This window comes from Strix uralensis, chromosome 20 (assembly GCF_047716275.1).
Source record: "Strix uralensis isolate ZFMK-TIS-50842 chromosome 20, bStrUra1, whole genome shotgun sequence".
NCBI classification, from domain to species: Eukaryota; Metazoa; Chordata; class Aves; order Strigiformes; family Strigidae; genus Strix; species Strix uralensis.
In genome coordinates this window covers 12,927,582-12,953,970 of record NC_133991.1, presented here as the reverse complement: position 1 = coordinate 12,953,970, position 26,389 = coordinate 12,927,582, and the positions used below count along the sequence as shown (strand labels likewise).

The window sequence follows — 26,389 nt, the reverse complement described above, 5'->3', positions numbered from 1 at the left end:
GCAAGTTGGTGTGGATTAAATGTACCTCTTTTTGCTATTGTCTTCAACCTATAAAACTAGGGGTAGGCAAGTTTGTTCTCAGGTTCTGGTGGCGTGGGTTTGGGCTCCAGCCAGCACTGCTTCCATAAGCAAAGAGCCCGTCTCCAGGAGTTATGCAGTCTGCCCAAGATCAGTTATGGATTTTTGTTACTGCCAGGGAAGTGTGAATTTGCACCATAGATTGTGAGACTGGCTTGCAAACTGCAAGAATATAAAATAGTAATGAGAGCAGATATATTTTGCCCTAGTTATATTTTGACTTGGCTCCTTCTATGCCTTGCAGTTATGTCAGAGCTCTTAGTTCTTTCTCTAAAATTACCAGGGCTATATGATCATATTAAAAAAGCTTAAGGTGAGGTTTTCCTGTCGTCCCTTGTCTCCAGGAGCTGGAACGTGATGAAGGAGGAGTTGAGACTCAACAGTGCCATGTGTGTACAGTGTGTTTCACATGTGCTTCAGGACAGCCTTAGACATGAGATCAAAAATACAGCGTAGATGTGAGAATGTGGGCAGTGATGGCAGAGAACAGGATGTATCAGACAACAGTCACAGAGAGAGTAAAGCACAGAGGAGGTTCCTGGCAAGTATGGAGTCCTGATGGGCACCTAGTATATGTACTCCATCAGGGTTATTTCTTATTATTGTTTAATTGATGTTTTCTGAATTCAGATTTTTGGGGTGGGATGGAAATGGAACAAGGTAATTGCACTGTCCATTAAGAAAGTTCTCCGTAAGCCCAGGGCTCACCAAGCCCTAGACTTCAAATGAGTCCAACAAAAGTAGGAAGGACAAGTAAATTCCAGACTTCAGAGTGCTAATATGCTCTGTGCCCTTTTGGGAGGCACATCACTGCACAAGTAGGTGAACTTTGCATGCCCAAGTAGGTGAATTGCCTTGCCAGAATGCTTGCTTTGTATCTCAGGTGTCTTTTCAAAGTAATCACTTACTTTAAGGTATTACCACAGTCCTTTATAAATGCTTCTCTACTAAAGGACCATAGCGCACTTTCATTCTGAGGGTCAGAAACTCAGGAAAAAAAAAAAGTCGTGCTGTTTATACCAAGTTGAGAGCAGAGTGGAGTGCCCTTAGGTAGTGCCACATCCTGACGATGGGAGACACCACTGAATGCTGCCAGCCAGGGAAGCAAAAACATCTGTTCCTTCAGGGGCCTGACGGGTCCGAGCAGGAGGCACAAGTGTTTGTGTATCGGCTCAGAAGCTGCATGTCTCTCCATTTATACACTCTGTGTTGATGAGGCAAGTTCTATTGGGGAACCTTTTCATCTTAATTCCACCATTGCAAAAATTGTCCCCTAGCAGAGTGGTGAGACGGCAGTTAAAGGAAAGGATTAAGAGAAGCAGAGATCTGTTTTAATTCTTTGTGAATTTATTTAAACTTGTCCCAACTGTAAGTTAACTTCAATTGCAGCACTGATCTGAAGCTGTGTATAATTGCTTTTTCTACAGAAATAAATGGGGAAGATAAAGTGCAGATGTTAAGGTCAGTGGATAATTATTCTAGTCCAAGGTAAAAACTGAAACTTCATTTAAGAAACCAGTCACAAAATATACCTTTTAAAATCCTGAAGATGATCAAATAGCCTGTTCTGTGGTTATTAAAGTGTTCATTACAGCCCCGAGTCAATACAGGATTTAAGCATGTGCATTAGTTTAGGCACTTGAGTAATGCTGCTAGAGGCAGAGGAACCATTCGGAGCTAAAAGTTACTGAGATGATTATGCACCTCACTGAGAATTACAGATTAAGACTTTCTGAAGCAATTAGTGGCTTGTTTCATTAGCACTTAAGCCCAATTTATATGGCTATAATGGAACTTGGCATTCCAAGCAGGCTGCGTGCCAAGGCACTGAACTGCAGACCTGGTGCTGTTGCCGCTTTCGGCTCCTGGTGAAGTTCCCTTGTGCTCCGGGATGCCCTGAACCGCGGGGCACGGCGCTGGGGGCCAGCGGGCCCGTGGCACTGGGGGTCAGCAGGCCCATGGCGCAGGTACCCCAGCGCTGCCGGCAGCCCGAGCATACGTGGGGCTCGCCTGGATGGATCTCTGCCTGAAATTTGTGGAGCAATCTAATGTTGATCGACCACAGTAACAGTCTGTAGAGACTTTTAACCTGCTTTTGAATGACATCTATTAAGTTAAGCTCTTTCCTTGAGGAAAAGGAGAGGAGCATGTGGAGGATACGCCAGGGCATTATTGCCCAGCTGAGCATGATCAGAAGCTCAAGCCTGGCGTGAGGGTAAACGCTGAGCAAACTGAATTGCCTCCAGCTGGAGCAGCTGCCCAGCCAGACCGTGTTTCTGGGGGCTGGGGGCCAGGAGGGGGTGGCTGATGGGCCACTGCTGGATAATGAGGGGCAGCTGAGGGCTGAGGGGCAGCTGAGGGGTAGATGAGAGCTGAGAGGCAGATGAGGACAGAGGGAAAGATGAGGGCTGGGGGAAAGCTGAGGGGCAGCTGAGGGAAAGTTGAGGGCTGAGGGAAAGCTGAGGGAAAGTTGAGGGCTGAGGGGCAGCTGAGGGCCAAGGGGCAGCTGAGGGAAGGATAAATGCTGAGGGACAGCTGAGGGGCAGCTGAGGACAGAGGGAAAGCTGAGGGAAAGATAAGTGCTGAGGGGCGGCTGAGAACTGAGGGAAAGATAAGCACTGAGGGAAAGATGAGGGCTGAGGGGTAGATGAGAACTGAGGGGCAGCTGAGCATAGAGGGAAAGATGAGGGCTGAAGGAACGATGAGCACTGGGGGGCAGCTGAGGGTGAGGCACAGCCCCAGGATCCAGCAATGGCTGCGCAGCCCTGGGAGCCCACAGCAGCACAGCGGTGAGGTGCCAGGCAGATGGACGCTGGGACATGAGGAAGGCAGAATGAGCTCAGGTAAGTGAAAGGCTTTTCTTTTTACTCTTTCACTGAAGTGATGGATTATAGCTGTGCAAAGAGGTTCCCCTCTCTGACTGTGTGTTCTGAAATGCAGTGTGGGGCTGGCTGGGTGGGAGACTTGTCTGCCCCAGTAACCCTGCTGGGAAGCCAGGGCTGGGCTGGGAGCAGAGAGCTGACTGCTGCTTTTTGGGGGCAGGAACAGGTTGAGCTCTGAGAGGGGGTGAGACTGTGCTGTGCTCCATCCGGCCTTCCTACACCCTGCTTCAGACAGTTTATCTGCATCCTGATCTATGTATTGGGGGTTGTTATCTGGTGCCTTCTCTGAGTGAACCCTATTTCCAGGGTTGTACTGAGATGTTTCGTGTGCGCTGGGAGAGCATTGAACAGCCAGGAAGGTCCAGCAGGGCTGGTAAAATGGCCCCCTCTGGTTTTAAGGTTTTTAGTGTTACATTGCAGCTGTCTGGAGCTAGAAATGGTCTTGTTTGTTCTTGAATTTGTCTCTGTTGAGATGTGAGTTCTGGTTGCTTCAGAAAAAAAGAAGGGGCGGGGGGGATGCTTTTGTCTTTGAGAGAAAAATTCTTGGGTTATTCATCAATGAACGAGAAATATTGTAAAAAGGCTACTAAAACCTAAGAATATGATCTGAACAAGAGTACACTGTCTTGTATAAATCATAGGTTAACAAGTGTTTTTAGGCTTTCAGCAGGAGACGGGTATTTAAGTTTTTTCTAACAAAATGTGCTTTGACAGACTGCCTAGATGGCTGCTAATGTTTGGTGATGCCTTTCTGTGATATATAATGGCTTGTCAAGCTGCACGTGGGATCTTGTCTCTGAATCAGAGCCCCGGGCAGAGTAACACCTCCTCCAACCTCGGGGAGCCCGCAGGTGCAATCCCACCCGTGCTGTCCCTTCACAGCCACCCTGAAGCACGGGGCATCACGGTGGATCCATATCTATAAACTGGGCAAGAGCAGCAGGGAGTGCCACAGCAAATCTGGGTCAGGGGGAAGCAAGACTTGGGCAGTAAATGCAAACCTGCCTGTTTGTCGAGTCTCTGTGAAGTTGCTCTTGTAACTCTTTGTCGTCACGTGAGGGCTAATGTGATGACCAGGCTGGATCGTGTTCAGCAGCTGCAGCTCCTGCATGTGGCTTTTGCTGTGTAGCAGCAGAGAAAAAGTTTAATCTGAGCTTTAACTGAGACTTTGCTTTCCATCTCTGTAAGGTCAGTGACCCGGCACCGCTCGTCATCCAGTGGGCCTTAGGTACAACTGGGTGGGCTGCAGCCCGCAGCGGTTAGCGTGGTGGTTACCGCTGGTTACCGGAGCAGTTGCTGATCTCTGGTTGCTTTGCTGACCCTGTTTCAGCTGGGCTGGGTGTGAGGGGGCAGCAAAGCAGTAACACTTGTCAGGTGTTGGAGATTTTCACCCGAGCTCAGAAAATGCCTGGCTGTTCCCTCAAGGCCAGCGAGTTCCTGTCTCTGTCCTGGTTAACAATGTACCCACAGATACCGTCTGCTCTCGGTTGTGAGCTCAAAAAATGGCTGATGGGCTGTTGGTGGTTTAGCTCTTTGGCTCCTCAGGCTGTTCCATCACAGCTGCCTCCAACCCGAGGGCCGACCTCCGGGCCCGTCCGACACTGACTGTCACTTTAGAAAGCGTCTGAGCTGGGGGGGGGCTGGCTGACGGCATGGACGTTGCCAGGGCCCGCATTCGTGTGAGATGTCCTACCCCAGGAGAGCGGAGCTTTGCTGGGGGACTGCCCCTTCCTTCCCCCTGCCGAGGGCTTCGCGCTGGGTGAGCTGCTGCTCCTTGGGAGGAGACGGACTGGGCTGCGTCGGTGCTGCCGCCAGCTGGGCTGTGACTGCTCGGCTGTAACTACGGCCAGGCAGATGTCACAGAATCACAGCCTGGTTTGGGTCAGAAGGGACCTTACAGCCCATCCAGTCCCACCCCCCTGCCCTGGGCAGGGACACCTTCCACTAGCCCAGGTTGCCCAAAGCCCCGTCCAACCTGGCCTTGAACCCTTCCAGGGAGGGGGCAGCCACAGCTTCTCTGGGCAACCTGTGCCAGGGCCTCACCCCCCTCACAGGGAGGAATTTCTGCCTTAGATCTCATCTAAATCTGCCCTCTGTCAGTTTAAAACCATTACCAAACTGTTTTATCAAACTGTTCTAGTTACCAAACCGTTAACTAGAATGTTACCAAACCATTATCAGACTGTTCTAGTTCACAGCTGGTGGAATATAACCTTTATGCTTGAGGATGTTGTATTTTTTAAAAAAAACCCTTGCCCTTCAAGTTTAATTGAGAATGAAATTCATTATTTCTTATTCTTTATGAAAGACAACAAAGCTCAACTTATCTTAAGCTTTTTATTGGTTGCATATGAAAGATCTAGATAAGATGGATGAAATGTAAAATCGTGCTCTTATAAAGCCATGGCCTTTTCCCTGCCGGCTGGTACAATGTTGCCATTATTTTCAGCATAAAGCCATTTGGCAGCAGCGTAACGTTCCTGGGATTAATTAACGCGCTGCGATGTCACTTCCACCGAGGAGAGCGAAGCGGCCTGTGTGTGCGAGTGCCAAGGTGGTGGAAGGACCCGGCGGGCCCCAGGTGCCACCGGCGGCTCTGGCCAGGGCCTGGGCACATGCCCAGCTCCTGGTAGTCACACGAGGCCGCGCCTGCATCTCCCAGCAGAGCCAATAGCCCTCGCTCGCCGCAGTGGGCCGTGCCGGGGGACGGCTGTGGAGCCTCCCTAAGGGGGGACAGGATCCCCATGAGGCAGGAGGACATGGCCAGGCCCAGTTTAGGGCTAGGCCAGGACTAACCCGTGCGTAGAGGCCGGCTGCGGGCGCTGGCGGGACGCAAAAAGGGGACAGCAATGGGGGTTTGAGGAGCGGCCTCACGGGTTGTGTGGGTGGGAGGCAGCACCTCAGCGTGGTTCAGCGCTTCGAGAAAACTCCCTGATGGTGTCAGCAACCACGGAACAGCGTGGGGCCGGCACCCCCTGGAGCAAAAACTTTGAGAACTGCGAATGGACTCAACATCTCTTCAACTGGCTTCGTCCACCGGTGGCGCGAAGAGGGGTGTGGGGGGGCGGCTGCAGCCAGGGCAGTAGCCACGAGGCGATCAAAGCCCAGGGAAGGGCTTGTGCGGGGCAGCGGGGGCGGCCTGGCCCAGCCCTCCCCTCCGTTTGCATTTTGCTGCCGTTTGTTGTGAGAACGCGAGTCCCTGCAAAGAGCGAGTGAGCGGCCGGGGGCTGCAGCCCGTGCCAGGAGCTGAGGGAACAGGCCGGGGCTGCACCGGGGCTGCGGCCTCTGGGGCTGGACTTGGATGAGGAAACGGAGTCGTGTCTGGGGCAAAGACACAACACTTGTGGTCTCGTGTGTGGAAGGGACTGACGGGGAATAGAACGGCAAGAAAGCAAATGGGCTCAAAGGCCGTAAATTAGCGTCAGTCTGGTGAAAGCAAGCTGTAAGCCACAGCGAGGGCTCTCGATGAAAGCCGTAACGCTCGTTATTTCTTTTCTAATCTTTTTTCTTACATGAGCTAAACCCGAGACCTGTCCCCCTTTGCTTCAGCACGTTATCCAAGAGTTTCTCTGTTGCAATAGGATTTCTAGAAACAGGAATCACCTTCTGTCACGACAGCTGCTTACTCTTGCCCAATTCAGAGAAGGGTTTTAATCACACGGCTACTTCCCTGCCATCCCCTGCCAGGTCTGCTGAGCTCGGCAGGGCTGGGTGGCTTCAGCACAGCCCCAGTGGTGCCACGGAGGGGGCTGCGCCCAGGGCTGCCCTGGCCCGTCACGGGGGTCCCCGATCTGGCCATTGACTCCTCAAAGGCCGACCCGTCCGCTCTGCATTGCCTTGTCCCGTCAGGCTCGTGTGTGGCAAAGGAAATGGGAAAACCCCTTCGACTGCTTTGCTGGGGATGAGTGAGGGGCAGGGAGAGGGTGCAGAGGAGCGATACAAGTGACACTGGAGCTGGTGACAGCGCAGCAGGGCTGTTGGCTGGGTCTGTCCACTCTTTTCCTACACACCTCCCCCATTTTCTGGTCTTTATTGCCTCGAATTCCCGGCTTCAAACTGCAGAGCGTATTCCGCTGCCTAGAGAAAGTTCACCCGGGCGTCGGGCCACTGTCTGCCCCAGGGTGACCACCAGCAGGGCCAGAGGGAGCCAAAGGGCACCGAGCGCTTCTGTTGGGTCTGTCTCTTGGCTGTGAACTTGTGGGACCTGGCGCCCCCAATTGCAATGCTTCCCAGTCCCACCCGGCTCCGGCACTGGGTGCTGTACGTGGTGCAGTGTGTTCGCGGCTCACGCGGGAAATCTGCTTGTGGTTTGATCTGGCTACAAGTAGATGGGGGGGAAAAACGTGAAACCACAACTCTGTACCACTTGCTTTATCCAGAGCAAAGATTTATTCACTGAAAAGATTCCTACATATCCAGAATTTCATTAGCATAGAGTGCACTCTTTTTTTTTTTTTTTCTTTTTATGCTGGTTGCATAAACTAATACAGAAACTGTTGTTAATACTAACAATTTTTAATTAATTTAATAGCAATTCTGGAAGACACTCAGTTGATAGAAAATATAAAAAAAAATTTTTTTACTGTACAAAGTTTACATCACATTTGAAAAGAAAACGTGTCCATTTTCACCATATTACAGACTCCATTTACATTCACTACTGACGTGTGGCTTTTGTAGCAGCATTGTACAGCCAGCTTCACATTTACAACTCTGGAACGGTGCGGGCTTACCGCACCCCCCGCCCTCACACCCACACCCCGGGGACAGGACAACGTGACCTAACGCCTGTTGCTTGGTTTGCAACCTGCCGAGGGACAGAGAGCTCCACGCTCGCCACAGCTGCACAACTCCGCTGGTTGCGGTTGATTGCCGTGTGTCTTGCACCAGCCGATTAAAACAAAAATTATCCCAGAGACGGGCACCAGTCTCTCCTCTCAGATATACTGGGCCCAGGGGGCTGCATTTCGCTTTCGAGAGCAATTTATGGGTGTGAGACACAAAACCAAGGTCAGGCTGAATTAGAACTCCAAATCTCAGGATTAAAGCAGGTTTTGACACCCCTCCTGCACCCAGGGCAGCGTTCCCGGGGGCACCCCCGGCAGCGCTCAGCTGGGACGAGTCTCCCCTTCACGCTCTGAAGCGCAGCATGAAGGGGCAGGAGGGTCCAGGCAAGTGCTGAACCCGGTGCCCTCGCAGAGCCGGGGAAGGGCTGGGGGGACGGTCTGGAAAGTCCCTGCAGACGGTGTTTGAGTCACACCCGAGGGCAGGCATGGGAGGGATAATGGCAATGGTTTTTTGTTGGTTTTGTAATTATTTTGTTTTAATCTGGCTGGTCATCCAGTGCTGGCTGTCCTTCTCCTAGCCAGTCGTCATTTAGAAAATAAACTGGGAATATATTGATATATTGCTTTCCCAGCGCAGCGCCGCGGCCGCTGACCCGGCAAGGGGACACCGTCTGCCTGCGCGCTGGGCGGCTGGTCCCGCCCGAGGAGCTCTGGGTGTTGGCACCCGTGTGATGCACAGATGGCAGAAATAACCAGCGAGGCGCAGAGCGAGGCTGCTGCTGCCCCCAGACCCCGGGGGGCGAAGGGCTGTTGGGAACCGCAGGCTCCGCAGCCACAACTCGCCCCCAGCAGCAGCTTCCGCTCGTCTCCAAGGGGAGATGCACGGGGAAGCCTCCGGCGGGTTTTGGCCGCGGGGCGTGTGACGTTACCGGCGGGAAGAAGCACGTTTCTCCCCGCGTTAGGTGTGTGTTGTGCTGTTCTTTAAGCAGTACTTGCTGGGGAAACAACTTCTGCTTAAAACTGCTGACGCACAAAATTGTTGTGAGAGAACAAACAGTAGCGTCTTGAAGCGAACCAAGTGGTGTAGGTTAAGTACATGGTAGAGTGGGAGGGGATTTATTTGCTTTATAAAGGTGGGGGAGAGGAAGGTCGAGAGTACCGCAATGCCACGCTTGGCTACCACCAAACCCATCTTTGCTTTTATATCTGACACACATTTAAAAAGTGACTCTGAAAATATTTATAAGAGAGTGTAACTGACTTGCGCATAGGAGGAGCGAAGCACTCTGCTCAACAGAACTCGGGCAGTTTTTTGTCACTTAATTTCCCACAAAAGTCACTCAGGCACCTGCAGGGAGCCCAAGTGTGGGTCTGTCCCTCTGCCTTAGGGGACGTCAGCGCTCCCCTCCCTGCGACCCTCCCGTCAAACCCTTGTGAAAGGTGTGGGGGGATGCGACATCCTGGTGCTGCTGGAGAAATGGAACTCGGTGACTTCCAGGGAGCTGTAACGAACCGAAGGACCTGGATGTTCACGGTGTAGCGGGGGCTCCCCTGCTGCCAGGAAGGAGCCTCTGTCAAGGCTGCTGCTGGCAGTTCGTCCCAGGGGAGAGGGGGTTGTCTTCAAATTAAACTCTGAAACTAGTCTGAGCTGCTGGGCTGAGTCGGGTCCTCTAGACCAAGATACAACTTTCCCAGTTGCAAGATTTCTGTCATTCTTAGTCTTCCCCAAAATAACTGCTTTAGACCTTAATTTTTTAAAACAAACAGCTTGCAAACTTAAATCTGACCAGCAACAGAAGCCAGCAACACTCTGTGTGTGGGGAATGACTTTGAATCTCTTAACAAGCTCTGTGCATCAAGACCTTATTTACTGTATTATTTAGGGATGGTTGTTTCCCTTGTCCTCTCTTGCCTCACCCTGCAGCTCTGGAAAAGGTCTTGTCTTCTACAACTGAAATGGAGATGGGGGCAGTAGGAGTTGAGGCTGGTTGGTCAGTGTTGTGTTTCTAGAAGTGGCACTAGTTTAGGGGACTGGAACTTGTTGTGCCTAAATCTTCAAAAAAAGAATTTGGCCCCTGTGCACAGAGCTACAAGTCATGGCTTTATTTTCTTAAAGGCCAGCAAGGCTTAAGCTTCGTACGGGATTTTATGAGAACAAGCAGCTTTTACTGTGAGTTCTGTGTAGAAGAGCACTTGAGTCTTCAACGGAGACACAGCCTACACGCTCAGAAACTCTCCTCTCGGGAGCAGATTTGTACCAGTGTAACCTAAGTCGGGGTAACCCGGAGCCTGGACCAACCCTGCCGAAACAAACCTCGGAGCTCAGCGCTTGCTCTGGGCAAATCACAATGCCATAGATCGGGGTTTTTACCTTAATGAAAGAAAACTGCAATCTGGAGCACCAGGCCCTTGCACTTGATGCATTTCCACTCCGAAACAAGCCCGTTCCACTTCTCTTAGGGAAAACAAATTCTCTGAAGGCAGGAGATAACTCCTGTTTACCACAGACACAAAGAGGAGCTAGAAATAGTTCTTTTTTCAGTGCTCTTTGAGAATGGCTGTAGTTAAACTTGATTCACCGTTTATTATGTTTAAAAAAATATAGTTCACACAAAAGTATCATGTAAACATTCTTTAAATAATTGCTGGTGCTCAGGCGGAATTGAGACTCTACAACGACACGGGACTGAACGGATGGTCGTGCGGCTTTCGGCTGGGGCTGCACCAGTTTCAGAGCTCAGGAGGTTCAGTGGAGATTTCTGACGCTTTGTGTAAGCGGGCAGACAACATGAGCACAAGACAATCACACACCACGCTATAGCTTTTGATTACTTGGTTCCAGGATTCCCAAGCCAAATCTTTCAAAACGCAGGACAACTTTGCTACTGTTAATGCTGAAAAGAGTGGGGAGGGAGAGGAGAAGGGAGGGGGAAAGAGTTATTTATTTTTAATTTTTCTTACAAAGCTACAGTGCTATAAAAGGAACCAAAATGGGTTAGATTCTGATCTCATACAACTTCACCCAGAAAAGAGGCTTAAGTAATTAAGCAGCAAACACATGAACTTATTCATGCGAACCTCATCAGTGAAAACAAACAGCACAAATCTGATTTGCCTCAAATTGGAGAAACAGGAGGTTTCCCTAAGTACCTAAGGCAGGTAGAAGCCTGACACTTGTTTTCAACAGGCACTGGGTTTCCTTGGAGTAGAAGGGAAGGAAAAAATTGACTTACAGAATTTTCTTTTTAAGAGAAAGGGGTGTTTTGACAAGGTACATCAATCGGTTCAAACCACCCAAACCCCTTTGCTCCTCTCTAGAGCCTGTAGCAAGTGCGTAACATCTCTCCTTCACCCTTAAACTGTTTGTGGAGCTGGAAATGTTTTTTGCTTCAGCATGTTTCCCGCCGCATGCCCTCGGGTGTCAGTAGGCTCCTGATACCGGAGCTCTTGCAGGAGATTTTGGGAGAATGAATAGGGGGGTGTGTTTGTCCTCACAGAAACCTCCCTGGCTCTTGGTGCGTATTCCCCTCTGTTCCTGTCCTCTCCCCTCCAAAACAAGGTATTTTTTCAAAATGATGAATTGGTAAAGAATGAAAAAAAGACCTTTTCTAAAAAGGCACATATTTGCTGTGTTACCCACAATTCCGCAAAGCCCCTAATGTTAAGTCAGACATTTTGCTGAACAGGGGATGTAAACAGAAGCGAGTCATGAAATTCAAAGCACTAGATTTGCAAGGGGAGGAGGAACAACAACTGGAGGGGGCTCTTGCTTTCCTCCTCTTCTACACAGCCCTGGCTGACCCCAGCTGAGCCCCGGCAGAGCCAGGACCACCCTTCCTTCCACCCCAGAACCGCGCCAGCTTCGCCCAGCCCCTGACAAACCGACCCTGGCTTCAGCGCTGGCTCCACTGCCACGGGGGAACCAGCACAGCCCGGCCCTCGCGGTACCAGCGCAGCGTCTGGCCCTCGGCTGGGCGGGTGAAGCTGGACCTGCTACCTGCAGCCACACAGCCCAGCCCGGCGCTACCTCAGGCCACTGCCAGAACCTGCCCCCCGCCCCGGGAGACGTGCAGGGTGCGCCCGAGCCCCCCAGCCTGGGGAGAAGCCCCGGGCAGCACGTGCAGTGCTCGCCCCGCTCCAGGAGGGGGTTAGAGCCCACCGAACCGCCGCAGGAGTGAAAGATGGCCACGCTGTTAGATAGTAACTTCTTGCAGACAGGAGTTGTTATTCAAGCTAACAGCCCACACCAAGCAGAAAAAGGCAGAAAAGGAGAATTCGGATAAAGTGTTGATTATGTCCATGGGTTAATTTCGTGGTTTGTTTTTGCTTTTTTAAATGGAAGGTGATTGTCCAAGTTGCCGGTTAGGATACAACACATGGAAGCATGCAAGGTGGAGCCCGTTATTGCACCAGTAGCTACAACCTACAGAGAAATACGGGAGGGAAAGGAAAAAGACACCGTGAGAGTTAGTTTTCAGTTATTTCAAGCAAGCCCTTGAGAACTACATATTCTAAAGCTTACACCAGAATAAAGCACGGGGTTAGTGCAGTGTTTCTCAAAGGATTTGTCAGAGGGGTGGGAAGGTGTCTTGAGGGGGTCTGGAATTGAGGAGGTCTCTGGCTGGTGGGGGACGGACACCTGAGCTGCCTGCGTGCTCCCTTCAGTGAGCACCAATGCAGCTGTGAGGCTGGTCATTCACAGGGACACTTAAAGTACTTCTCACCTGTTAAATGCTTTGAGAAAAAGTGGTAATGTACACAATCCGCATGAACTGCTTGTGGGGCTGGAGGGGGGGGTCGCTCTACCCCGGCAAAAATAATTCAGGTAGCTACTACCCGAGACAGCGTTCTGCAGTTCCACAAGCTGGTCAGGAATATCTCCCTACAGAAACACTAATCCAAAATAACCCCTTGGCCCCTTGCTCTGGAACTGAGCACTCTCGTGGCCTGACTGCCCAAAGGGGAAGTGTTACTTGAAATTCATTTCCAGCATGATGTCAGAGGACAGCGCCTGTGACTGTCTGCACGGGAAGGCGTAGAGAGCCTGGGCTCTGTGTCTGCTCTGCAGTGTCGGCTCAGGAGGTGACAAGATGTCACATCAGTCAGAGTTAACGAGCCAACACAAGTGGATCCCACTGTATAGAGAAACGGGGGCACGAAAGCGTTGACACAGACCCATAGTGCTGGAGTACAGCGTGGGTCTGTAAAAGGAAAAAATATTACCAAAGGGCACTGCTGTAGCATGCAAATCTCCCAACAAACGAACTGCTGTCTTCATAACACAACTTAAACACAGCCATCGAGGCAAGGGAAGATTAGTTCTAAAAAAATAGGAAGCGTCACAAGTGAAGCTGGATGACTTGAAGGAATGGACAATGGCAAAGCATGTACTCGGGGTAGCTGGTAGGGACCTGGCCAGCACAAGCTGTGCCTGGCAAGGTGTGCTTTAGGCCAGGAGAGGAAAAGAACTGTTTCTCTTGAATTCTGACTAAGGGATGGATAAGAAGCAAAAACTACATGCAGGTCCATTTTTTAGCTCAGATTTTGTTGGTTTCTCCTTAAATTTTTATTTTAAAATATCTAAACAATTGAAATCACCGGGATTGAAGTGGAGCTGTGACAGCTCTGCGGGAGTAGCGAGCACTTGGGGTGCAGGAGGACGCCTCAGCCCCCAGCCGGGTGCCACAGCAGAGCCACTCACCGATGATGCGGAGAACGACCCAACCCAAGGCGCTCTCAACCCTTTCTGGGACCTTTTTGAAACGAGTGCTGTGACACACGTGTACTGGTCTAGTGTGAGGCAAAAATACCAGATAGTTCTCATGAGGGGTAGTGAGCGTTCAGTCTTTGCTGATAATAGTGTCCTCCTGTGTAAAGCTGAGGCCATGCTCTTGGAGAAGCATTCCGTATTTTAAAGTTGTTAGACATCATCATGTATCAGGGATCCCGTACAAATGTTGGGGAAATTGCACAAGAGACAAATGGCGAAATTTTCACCCCAAACAACCACACCCACCAGAGCACAAAGTGCCTTGGCAGTCACCACATAAGCAACAGAAGCGTTTAGTTAGTTATGATAAGGTACTGCAGGAAGATTGTGAAGGGTTATGGGGAAGAAAGGGGTAGATTAAACATCCAGAAAAGGAGAAAAAAGAAAATAAATATTAGAGGTTTAGTAGGTTAAAATAAGTACTGAGCAAAGTACGTGGTAAATGGGCACTGGGCGCAAACATGTCTGATCTCCTGCAGACTTTAAAAACACTGGTCACCAAAACGTAACCTTGGGCCTAACGGAAACTCTGAGTGTGTTCCTGGCTCCGTCACCGTCAGACAACTGACAGAAAACCGCTCTGGGGTGGGGGGTTTCAGTCTCTTCACTCCAGAAATTGTGTCTGCTTCACTTCCACTTGATTTTGGTAGAAGTAGAACTGGGAACCACCCTTGTCAGAGTGACAGGTTATTTGTGAGAAAGGAGACTGACAGTTTTAGGCCTTGTGGCTTTATGCTCATCCAGTCTGAGCTTTATATTCTGGTCTGGTCTGTCGTAAGAGATGTTGTGGGATGTGCAACCAGGTGTTTTGAGGGACCTCTTCCAGTTTTGACAGTTTAAGGATGCCTGATCGTATGAGACCTTTCTTCCCCAGCTGCAACACAGAAACTGCCTTTGAAAGGATCATGATCTGACAAGGATTTATGCTGACTTCTCGTGATTTATCTTTCCTTGGTTCAGATCTTGACTTAATTCCAATGTAGAGATTCTGTCCAAACACTGCCACTTGTTCCTAGCTGTCAGTTTACAGCATCTTCAGGATTTCTAAATCACTTGACACAGGATTACCACCTACTTTGTTTGTTTCCCCAGAAGTCAATAATTCAGAGTCAGGGTTAATGCTCCATTCCTTTATCTGCCTGTGCAAATTGGGCACTCGCCCATAAAGAGGTGGGGGGGGGGGGCTGGGTTTTTTCCCCTACATGCTCCTTGAGGAAGGCTACAAACTTAGGACTCTTCCAAAATTTGACAGTTCAGTTTCAAAGGGCAGCAGTGGCACATTCTTTGGTACTTCCCCTCCTCAGTCAGTACCAGCCACAACAGAGGAAATGCTGACTGCTTTGGGGTCAGTGTGGGCCCTGCCCAACACTGGTGGTAGATGTGCTCTGAAACCAAACCTAGAGCTGGATAAGCTAGCTACTGAAGGAGGGAGGTGGGTGTGTTAAAGTAGGAAATTAACTGCCTGAAGCACACGGGCTTAATTGCGTCATTTCCTAGTAACTAGAAAAGCAGAACAGCACACTGTTACTCCCCCATCAGAGGTCTGACAGCGCCCAGGAAGGCAAAATAAAGCACAGAATGGTCAGTTATGACTTCTGAGCAGCATAAACGTTCTTAACAGCAGCAGATACTCACTCAGCAGACTTCCAGAAATGCCCTGGGTGGGAGAGCCGGCGGTTCAGTTTTGGCAGTTTTTCCAGCATATCCATGAGGACTGTGAAGCTGGGTCTCTCGCTGAGATCAAATGACCAGCATGCTGAGAGGATTTCCTGCAAAGGACAGTCGGAGCTCTTTACCTCTCCTTCGTTCCCAGGGCAGCTGTGCAGACTGAGCAGCTGGCTGAGCACTGTCATTTGTGCCAGCCTGGGCAGATGCTGTTCACGAGGAGTCTTGGACATTCCTCTAATCAAACGGTTTCCTGCGTGCCATATGGCAGTTATGGGCAGAGGCTTTGTATCTAACCTGCCGTCCCCTTCTAGTCTCTTTTCTCTCCTGCCCTATGTCTTTCAAATTACAATAGAAATAAAATAAATCTCCTCTTTAAGCAGCTCCCTCTTTTCCTGATAAATAGCTATACGGAAGGATTCCCGCAACTGAGGTACTTACGTTGACTTCTTTCCCCAAACTAACAGTCGCAAGGACTTGTTTCACTCCTTCGCCACTTCCAATCTGCCAGATGAGCGCCTCTGCGGGCTGGTTCTTGAAAGGCCATTCTCTTGCTTGGAGCTCATACCACACAGTCCTGCAACACCAACGGACAAATCAGGCCTCTGCCTGCTTGTAAGAGAAAGATGCAAAACCCTGACACTGTTCCAATTTCCTCAGATAAGCTCCGGAAGGTGTATAAGGCTGTGCAGCAAAGCCCTCCCACCCCTCCCACCTCCTGCCCACAGCCTCTGTAGTTGGTGAGAACAACGCGTCCTGGCGAGAATCCCGTGCCCAGAGAAGAGGATCACTGGCCCCCGAGGTCAGGCCTGTAACGCAGCTCGTTCAGTAAGCTCCCGCGGCACTCTGGGGTGTTCCTACTTACCCAAAGGCATAGATATCCGCAGCTTTGGAGAAGGGCAGCTTGTCTTCGTCTTTCCCAGGGGCCATCTCACGAACAATTTCAGGGGCCAGGTAGCACAACCAGTCATGAGGCAGCTTCAATTCATTCTCCCGCCTGAGTTCAACAGAAAGAAGTGGCACTGAAACCCTTCTGCTTCAGCGAGCAGCAGCGGACGGGCTGCATCTGTGCTTCCCCTGGTGCCTCGGCTTTATTTACTGAAATGTTTTTGCTGACATTTCCTTTCTAATTTTCTTGCCATGTTAAAAAACATGCATGTGTTAGCCTGACTCTCCAGCTCATTCTTGGGCTTAAGAGTTTTCTGTGTTCTGAGTCTTACTCCATACGTAACTTCCTAGCAGTGTGCTATGGGAACCATAGAAAGAACTCAGCTTAAAAAAAAGAAAACAAAGAAAAAGTACGTATTCCAAAAGTGTGTGTATGTACTAAAGCAATCGACACTCCTCACTCGTACTGCGTAACACATCAAAACGTTTCCCTATTTGATCATTACTTATCATTCTAGAAGTGGACCAAGCATTGAAACCTCCACTTACCTTCCTTCCTGAACCACACCCGAAATTCCAAACAATCCAAAATCAGTGATCACAACTTTCCCATTGTCATAGAAAACATTCTTGGATTTCAGATCCTTATGTACAATCCCCTTTGCGTGAAGATACCCCATGCCCTGGGAAATATATGCAGAGATGTAAACTTTTTTTTTTATTATTTACAAGCCTCCAACTCTGGGCATGCTTTCCTTTCTAATACCCATTTGCTCTCGTTACTCCAGCATAAATGATTAATTGTAAATGGGGACCCAGCAGCTGACTTATCAGGAAGGGCGCATCTGCACAGGGGCAGATCTTGGGCTGCTGGAAGGGCACCCTTAGCTGAGGCATTAAGGGGCTGCGGACCCCCAGTTCTGAAGAAGTCCTTATGTGTAAGAACAACAAAAACTGGCGCAAGTTTGCTCACTAAATTCACAGGATAATTCTGCCAGAAAAGAAAACAGCAGCTTTAGAAATGCCTCCTCAGTTGAGAAATACTGAAAGCACAGAAAACTGTGCAAATGTGAGAGAAGATGCCAACTCCTTCAGAATGCACCAACTGAGCTGCAGATACCAGTAGAGAGAAGAGACTGGGAAGGAAACCTGTCCTGCATGTCCTTCCCTGTTCCCTTTATCTAAATTCTCCCTCCCCAGCCCCTTGCTGACACATGCAAGGTCTGTTTCTCTCCGTACAACTTAACTGCCGGCTAAACCAGCACTTTTCTTCAGCCAACTTTGATCAGTCCCCTGCTGCCAGGCCCTGTCAGGCTGAGAGGTACAGGCCCTATCCAGCTGTGCAGGCTCTAAGCTCTTGCTGAGGCCCTGCCCAGAAAGGGGGTGTCTCCGTTAGGGTAACGTACTCTTACCTTAATGATCTCCTGTGCTATCTGCCTGGTTTTGTTAATATCCAGGGATATCTTGGGGTCCCTTACAAACGAGTGGAGCGTTCTTCCTTTGCAGAAGCTACAGGAAAGAGGAACAACAATCCTTAAAAAGGTCTCTGAAATACTGGAAGGAATTAAGAATGTAATACTGGATGTTCAGTTGGTTTTCTTACCATGTTGACAGAATCCCAGCCTTCTCCCACTGCTGAGAAACACCATTTGGAAGAACCTTAAGGACCCAATTGATTTACATCTGTGTGGGTGTACACACGTACAGGACACCTACTGTTAAAGCATGCTCAGGTGTATGCAACAAAAGCTTATGTATTCCTCCAGAGGAGGAGCCCCAGTTGTTGTTACACTGCTCTGACACCTGAAGTCCAGTTTTCCAAATGTGAGCAGCAGCCGGTGCTGCTGGTGCCACTGGTCACTCGAGTAGGAAACTTCTTTTGCACCTGGCAGTCAGAAATGAGGGAGAATCTCCCTGCTCGGCTATGAGCATGGCACGGCCCTGCCCTTACTTGAATTCAGCCTGCACGTGAACAGCCCAAAAAGCTGTTATTTAGTGGCTAAACAATCCTCATCTCAACTAAAGACTGAAAATGGAGGAGGGGAGAAAAACAGTGACATTTTTGCCTAATCAGCAAGTGTCCCTAATAGGAACAGAAAGGAAGAGGTAACTGTTGCATTACCAGCCTCACACGTTGGTTGTCACTTTGCTGAATTGGAACCATCTGGAAGTAGATGGCAGAGGAACAGCCTATTCCAGATTTTTTTTCTCCTGTTTTTTGAATGTTACTACTTAAGAATTCAAAAAGAAAATTGCCAAGAAATATTGTATGTTCCCTAAAAGGAGACCACCCTAGTATCCAAAACTCTGAGCAACACTGACTGCATTCATGTCTGCCCACCTCCTGACTGCAGTGAGAGGTTTATTTTCATATACAAGAGATAAATATTATATATCTATATGATATGTATATATTAAAAATAACACTAGGATGCTAGATCCTTACCTGGTAATGATTGCTAAATGAGGAGGGTTCATGCACGCTCCCATGAAAAGTACCACATTCTCATGCCGGGTCTGTCTGTAGTTCATCACCTCCTTTTTAAAGAGCTTGAGATGATCCTGATTGTTCCCGTCTATCTCCAGCAGCCGGATGGCCACTTCCCCGTGCCACTTGCCCTTGTAAACCTTCCCCCACCGCCCCTGGCCGATGGGATCCCCCAGTTCGATCTGTTCGAAGGGAATGTCCCATTCTTGCAGGTAGACGCTGGTCTGGCTAGGCTTGCGATAAATCATCCCTTGCAAGTGTGGCCGTCTGTTTGGCAAATCTTCCACCTCGTCCTCATCATCTTCAGGCTCGGATTTAGTAGTCTCTGGTTCTTCCGCCTGTTCACAAAAAGAGAAGGTGGCTCTGGAAATAAACCTCCCAGGACAAAGTCATCTCAGAAGGCTACAAAAGGTCTTCTGTGCGTCAGCACATGTGGGCAGAGACAAGAACGGCTCTGTCCCATAGAGAGTTACATTTGTAGAACCAGCACTAACATCGAGGCGCTCAGCATCCCTCAGGATTTGGCTGTCAGTGTGGGGCAAAGCGCTACAGACTGTTCTAAAAGGAAGGGTCAAGAACCTCTTTGTTCTTCAAATAAATGTGGGCGCAGGTTTTTTGAGATTACTAATGTTCTCCTGTTAGAGAGAAGTGCTCCAAATATCAACAAGCTTGATTCAAAATCCAGTAATTTCTGCTGAAATCACTGAGTCTATTGGTTTACTCATCCCTACAGAAACCCAGTTCAGTGTCTGCACTACAAGCTGAACACGTGCTTTGGCACTACCAGAACCACAGACTCTTGTGAGTAGGTATGGGAAGGCTTTCCTAGGCAAAACATAAGCCCGTGCTTACAGCCTTTGCTTTGCAGGATCTACCACAAGCTAATCTGACCACGGGTAGTACCTACACAGGTAGTACCTACACAAGCAGTACTGGCAGATTTGAGGTCTGCAGAGCATTTAGACCTCGTAAGTTCAGCAGCAAGCCTGCTGCTCTCGTGTAAAAACAGCTGCGCCAAACTGAGCCACAAGTTTGAAAAATATCTTAGCCTGATTAGAAGAAGTTAAATATTGTTACAAGTACATAATTGTTTCAGCCAAGTTACAGAAACCATGAATTTTCAGTTGAGATCTTTGCAGTATAAACAGTTCAGTGGACCTGTGGTAAGGCACAGCCTGTCTACACTCGTAATTCCAGGGCCACAACTTTTCACTGCACTTTCACCAGGGCGTTTCTGATTGTACAGAAGGACAAACCAGAAAACCTACCTCAGCTTCACATTCAACTCCATCTGTGTCTGGCTGTTGATCAGCACTAACAAGAGAAGACAGGTTTACAGTGAAAATAATGTTTGCGTATCCACCCGAGTTAGCAAAGCGGGCTGCTACCTGTGCCGTTAGTGGAGGGGAAAGAAGCAAATAGAGAACAGAGCTTGAGAGCGTTACAGTAGGGCAGAGAAAAATACAATTACTGCACCACTTAACAGATAAGGACTTTCTACACTTACTTTAGCAAATGAGGGACAAAGACTTTGGAGTGATTTTCACTGATTAAGTGGTAGGAATGGATTTGGCAGTGGCATGGCTGCGTTATTACAGTGTGTTCCAGTAACGGCTACTCCCATTCCCACTACTGAAACCCCCCCCAGTGGGGAAGCAAGCGGGAGTGCTGGCAACGGGGGCTCAAATCTGTTCCCTACCCTACAATTCAGATCCTTGAAAAGATGTTGCTTGTAGCTAAATGTGCCACATGCTTTTAACTGTAAAACTCAGCAACTTCTATTTCATCGGACGTTTCTGATCTCAGGGATGCACGCGTAACTAGATACTAAAGGCACACACTTCCTACTGTCCCATTTAAAGTAAATAGCATATTCAGCTTTATAGAACTGGGAATACCAGTATCACCTCTGCTGACTGAAGTTATCCTGGGAATTCTTAGATGTAAGGTCAGTTTTGGTCATGACGTAGCGCTTTCAGACTGATCTGAAGATTATCAGGTAAACACCATGCAAAGAAAAGAATTTAAAACTGTACTTACTTAGTGTCTGCAGCTGCTTCTGGAGGCTGTGCTATTTGTGCAGGACTGGGAATTTCTGGGAAAGTAGAAACATGATACATCTTTTACACTTTAATCTCTTATAGATTGGAAGTTTTAACATTGCGATAGTGATTATTTGCTTCTTATTCAGGAATTATAAAGTAAACTCAACCACAAACAATATGATTTTATACTTCTGCTCATTTAAAACTATGCTCATCTCTCCTGGTACTTACATGCCTGTATACTGACCAAGCCCAGTCTTCTTCCCATTCAGCTACTTATCTGTAATGTCCTGCAAGGTCAGTCCTTGTCTGTGAACTGCTCACATGCCTTCAAGTTGCCTTGGACAACCAGAAATACTCAAATCCTCACAGAACCAGAACATTTGAATTCATCTGTACTGCAGGTCACGTATTCCAAATGCACCTGGTCTGTCCAGTGTCACCAGTGCACAGGAAATTCAGCTTGGGTTGCAAATCCTTCCAAAATTCAGAATAAATACTCCGTACCTGGCATCCTGCATCATCAGTTCTCACTTTAGAAACAAACAAGCTGTTTCTAAGGGTTCACGAGCAGTTGACAGAGAAGTTTGTATGTGCAAGCCCACAGTGTTGCACCACGGTTAAATCCCGTAGGCACGAGCCTCAGTTCGTAAAGGTGAGCTCAGTGCTCCTGAACGGGCCGTGTCCGTTCACGCCGGGCAGGTACGTAGCCCTCAGAGCAAGCCTTTGCAAGGAACAAACATGGCTGTGTACAGAATCCCACAAGAAAGCTCCTGTTTTACAAATGAACATTCAAAGTTTCACCTTACTACATAAATCACATCACTACCTCATATTAGGAGGGAGAGGCCTGAATTATATACTGAGATGAGGGAAAGTTTCAATTGTTTTAGACACCTTTTCTTTTTAAAAGCAGAATTATTATTCTTGGGCAGCATGCAGAATTTTACAAACAAATTATTTTTGGCAGCAGAAGCTGGTTAGTAGAATTAAAACAATCAACTCACCTGGGAAGATAAATTGTTGTCTATGCTGAATGTAGTAGGCAGCTTTTTTTTTTTAATTGTTTTTTTAAAAAAAGAACAGCAAAAAAATTACCAGGAGAAAAAAAAAACACAAACAAGTTAGAGGATCATCAGTACGTGCCCCATATGCATTCAATGAATTAGTCCCAACTGACTGTTGGGAAACAGATTAGTAGATTATCAGCCTGCTCGAGGGGGTGAATTTCAGCACATGCATTTTTGGAAGGCTATGACAGGTGATAAACTGAGATGAAAGCTGGGTTACCATAAGCAAAGTCTGGTGGGAAAACACATTCAGACTTCAAGTGGCAGAAGCAAATTTCGAGACCCCAGGGACACTAAAAGGCAGGCCCACATGAAGGCTGCTGCTTCGATGCTCTCCCATGTCTTCAGCTTTTCAGAGATGCACCCAGAGAAGCTGAAGCTCATGAGCCATCTGCAAGCATTTTTTATTTCAGTGAATTTGAGCAGTATGTCCTAATACAAAGTAGTTGCAGTAGAATCCTTGTGCTAAACTGGCTCTGCTTCTGCTCCTTTTGAGTCACCTAACTAGCAACTTTCACTCACAGATCAAAAGCTTGATGCAAAATACAGCACTGTTGAAGGCTCGATGTAGCACCTATCGAGCAGCGTGTGACTTCATTTCCAGATCAAAGGAATTAAATTTATTCTCACTAGGTAAATCTTTGCCCTTGTCAGGGATTTTTGCCTCTGTCGACACTGGTGAAGGCTGCACATTTCGGTTCTTAATCTGTAAAGTACATAGGGTAAATTCTCCTCCACCCTATGTCTATGGCAGTGGTTTAAAAATGAGTGTTGACTGTTGGTTATCTTTTGGAAGGGACTGGTAAAGTAATTCAGTCCAGTTCTCATTTTTGCATTTGCTCTAGTAAACAACTTGCTCATGAGTTAAAGCCACTGGTGCCCTAACACAGCAGGCAGCATGCATTTTACAATACAAGGAGAAAACGGAGCAGAAAGAATGTATTTTTTTTTACTGTAGTCCTTTTCAAAAAAGGAGAAAATAGAAAGATCAAATCATTTAAGAAAGGTGCCAATATTCCTCCCTAATCTGTCTCCTGCCAAGGTATCTTGTTGATACCGCTTAAAACCTTGTAAGAACAGACCATTTTCTTTTATCAAGTAACAACACACACCTTCACACCTTGCTTAAGACACAACCATGTATTCAGAAACCTGCAACTACCTATGAAGTCTCGGTCAGCCTCTGCTGAGGCCTTTCTGATCTCGGCAGAGGTCTTCGGAAAAGCCAAGTGTACCTGGGAAGTTAAACCGTCCGTCCCTCTGGCCCATAGGAGATGGGTTTGGGGGAGGTGTTGCACTGGGAGGGTTGGAAGACTGGAAGGGTGCTGGAGAAGATGGTGTAGATGAGGTTGTAGAAGAAGGATTACTGCTAGAGTCCAGATGATTTATTGCTGGTGGATGCTCCTGCAAAGCCAGGGAAGTCACTCGTGAGAAAAAAGTAAAAAGAAAGAAAGAAAGAGTTCCCCTCAATGTTTACTGAACAACAGCAAAACGAAAGCTGCCCCTGGCCTCAGTCATAGCACAGGTTTTCTAAGGGAGTGGGCAGCCGGAGCTGTGCCCAACCTGGGGTTCACAAGCAGAAAATGTCACCTAGCAAAGTCTCTTTGCAAAGTGAAAGCTGCAGGAGCCATTCTCGCTCCAGCCAGCAGAGACTGCAGCCACCTCTCCTCACTGTAGCTCCTCAGTGACTTACAGCCACACGACTCGCCCAGTCACCACGTACCTTTTTAGTTAGTGCTTTGGGAAGGGTTCCAAACTGTGGTTCTGTTGGTCTGTCGACTGGATTGTTGATATCAGAAGGGACAGACTCTGTTCTTCTTATTTTTGTTACTGAAAAACAGGTTGGAGAAGGGAGAGAAAAGCTTTAATCAGACTTTTTATTCTTTTGATACCATCAATTACATAGAAATGCTAAGAATGTGTAGAAAATTACTTACTGGGAAGGAAGGATATTCTACAAGCAGGTGCCTCTTTAGTACATTTGTTGTGACATTTTAATCTGAAAGAGAAACATTACATGTTAATAGCAACTTGTTCTTTCCCCAAAAAAGGAAGCCTACTCTTAATTTGTAATTCTTATGCTAATCTCAGAAGGAGTTCTAGAATGCTCCGGGCCCCAGAGCAGCATGCATTCATATGAAGAATCCTATTATGTGTGTCATTAGGCTAATGAAAGCCATATACATATCTTAGCATCTGATTTATTTTTAATATAGTTACCTTCACTGACTCCCAGCCAGCGACAGTGAAGCACTAAAATCTCAGCGCTCTGGACTAACAACCCAGAGAGAGAACCAAAACTAAAATCCTCGCTGTTATTCGGGTGCCCAGCTCCCACGACACGATTTGCGCGTGATCAGGTAGGAAGCCTGTGGGCAGGGAAATAAATTTGGTTCATCCACGTGTCAGGCTGTCAACTAAAGTGTGAGTTGTGCCAAAGCATCCCTCTGCCAGTTCAGGTGCTGATGGAAAAAAAAATGCCACTGCCAAGAGTGCATCACATCAAGAGACACGTGTTACTGGCAAACTCCAATGAATAAAATGCAAAGTTCTTCTGAAAAAGATCATCACTGTGTGCTCACCTGCAGTATTTACACTTCACCCCGAACATCATGCTCTTCTGACAGACTTGGCATATCTGAGATAACCAAGACTTTGTAGAGAACCTAAGCAGAGACAAGAGGGGAAAAATTACATTAACTGGTGCCTAAAGGAAAACTAACATTTGTAGGTAGTCACAGACAGGCTATATTTCTTTAGCTCTTTCTGTAAAGGGCAAGGGGTGTTGTGGAAAGCCTTCTCACTTTTCTGGTCAAAAGCAGCTGAAAGAAGGCTGGCCCCAACTCTGCTGGCCCCTTGCTAGTCCTGCACTCTTGGAACAGGGCCGAGTGGTGCTCAGAGGTGTCTCTGACAAGGAGACAGGGTGTGCGTGAACACACCTCTAGAAGGTCCTCGGAGCTGCAGCTTGGCAGTTACAGACCTGAAGCCTCATGCAGCCAGAGACACCCAACTGATAGAACATCACGTCTTTACAGAAAACCCCTCAAACTGGAATTGAGCTCGAGAGGCAGCGGCCAGCACACGCTCCACACACACGTGCTGCCAACCCGTTGCTGGGTCCCTCCCCAGGCCAACGCATACGCAACGTTGCTACAGCTGGCACGCTAGTCCTTATGGAATCATGAGTCAACTGGCTTTCTAAAAAGGATTTCAAGTGCATATATTAAAAAGAAATGAAGCTGAAATACCTAGTTAAGGCTGAATTTGGCAAATGAGGCACCCAACCCTACTTCAAACCTATCTCAGAGCCGTGAGTGCCACAAACGCCCTGGACAGGACGCTGTCCTGGTCTGAGCCCTCCGTTTGTCCCCTCTGTGGCTCCCGCAGCACGTCGCTCACCTGTGTGTGACAGCCAAGCCAAAGTCTCTTCGTACCGTTTGAGGGGATCCTTGGGAGAGTTCTGGTGGAGAACAAAAGCATGTTTGAGGGAGGCATTACTGACAAGCGTGCTTACCAGTCTAGACAGAAACAAAGCGATCCCTGTCGCAGATGAGGACTAGTGGCCATGACACAGTGGCCCAGCTGAGATCAGTTTGCCTTCTGCTGGGAAGCTACGCCCAGATACAGCTCTTTTATTTGTTTTCGTACAGAAGCAATGCAAGATAAGATTTGCTGGTGGAATCGTGATTCTTCCTTCTTTTTGTTAAATCATTACGTTTTACGTTTAGGGATTACAAAAAATCATCTGTTTAGGTCTAGACCATTCTTAAAACAAAGTGGAAAGTCAGACTTTACTCCCAACTGGTTTACCATGAATACCATCACCCAGTTTTCATGCAGCATCAGTAGACTTCAGAATAGTCTTTTACACTGAAAATTATCATCTCTGTTTTATAGACATGGCCAGTGTGACCCAGGAGAATAGAAAGATTTCTGTGAGATCACTTAGCTAGCTGCTAAGTGCAGAAAGGGAGACCTGGACTTCAAAATGCCAGGCCAGCACTCCAGTGGTTATACCACATGGCTTCCTAAAACCTCTTAAATACTAAGATTCTGGTGTATTTCCTGAATTAAATCTACAGTCATATTGCAAATCTGGAGAAAACTCAAATCTGCAAGTATCAACACAGCCTCAAGGCTGGACACAGTCAACGCTCACAAAAAAGTCAGTCTCTCTGTTTGACCCTAGATGGCACCAAATTCTTTTTTATCATTATTGTAGTCAACTTTTAAAGCCATGTGTGGTCTTCAGCATCTTAGAACAGGCTGGAATGACTAGCTGCTGTTCCAAGGAACACTGCTGATCTAGTGTGGCCATCCAAACACACAGTCATCTCGATTAATCACAATACAACAGTTAAGATGGCTGTTAACATCAGCTAAGATGGCAAAATCCTTACTGAAGAGCCCGAATGAATAGAAAAAAGTTTGGAATTGAATGGGACTTAAGAGAGCCTACGGTATAGATTTTAAAACAGACAATATGACTATATGCATAGAAGCACCAAAATTCTTCATTTCTGTTTGAATTTATTCTAATGCCTTTTTTTATTTATTGTATAAATTCCATCACTCTCTACAGAGAAATGCTCAGCTTTCTGCTTGCATTTTCATTTTACAATTTTCCTTCTATGCCTTTTCATTTCTGAAAGTAATTCCTGGGATTTTGTTTTAAAGGGCATTAGATACATGTGTGGTGCTATAATGTCCTCAATG

General features: G+C 47.9%; 1 protein-coding gene across 1 annotated transcript in view; it reads right to left on the bottom strand.

The window, feature by feature from the left end:
- Positions 1-7,330: 7,330 nt before the first annotated feature.
- KSR1 (kinase suppressor of ras 1) overlaps positions 7,331-26,389 on the bottom strand; it is a 72,208-nt gene continuing 53,149 nt past the window's right edge. Inside the window, exons 6-20 of the mRNA XM_074889854.1 lie at positions 25,073-25,133; positions 24,256-24,339; positions 23,611-23,672; positions 23,397-23,503; positions 22,909-23,077; positions 21,611-21,652; positions 20,599-20,653; positions 19,827-19,872; positions 18,517-18,896; positions 17,483-17,579; positions 16,620-16,753; positions 16,048-16,179; positions 15,624-15,759; positions 15,153-15,286; positions 7,331-10,641 (exon numbers count right to left, since the gene is read on the bottom strand). Coding sequence (XP_074745955.1) covers positions 10,563-10,641; positions 15,153-15,286; positions 15,624-15,759; positions 16,048-16,179; positions 16,620-16,753; positions 17,483-17,579; positions 18,517-18,896; positions 19,827-19,872; positions 20,599-20,653; positions 21,611-21,652; positions 22,909-23,077; positions 23,397-23,503; positions 23,611-23,672; positions 24,256-24,339; positions 25,073-25,133 — 1,718 coding nt within the window. The 3' untranslated portion in view covers positions 7,331-10,562. The remainder of the gene's footprint in view (positions 10,642-15,152; positions 15,287-15,623; positions 15,760-16,047; positions 16,180-16,619; positions 16,754-17,482; positions 17,580-18,516; positions 18,897-19,826; positions 19,873-20,598; positions 20,654-21,610; positions 21,653-22,908; positions 23,078-23,396; positions 23,504-23,610; positions 23,673-24,255; positions 24,340-25,072; positions 25,134-26,389) is intronic.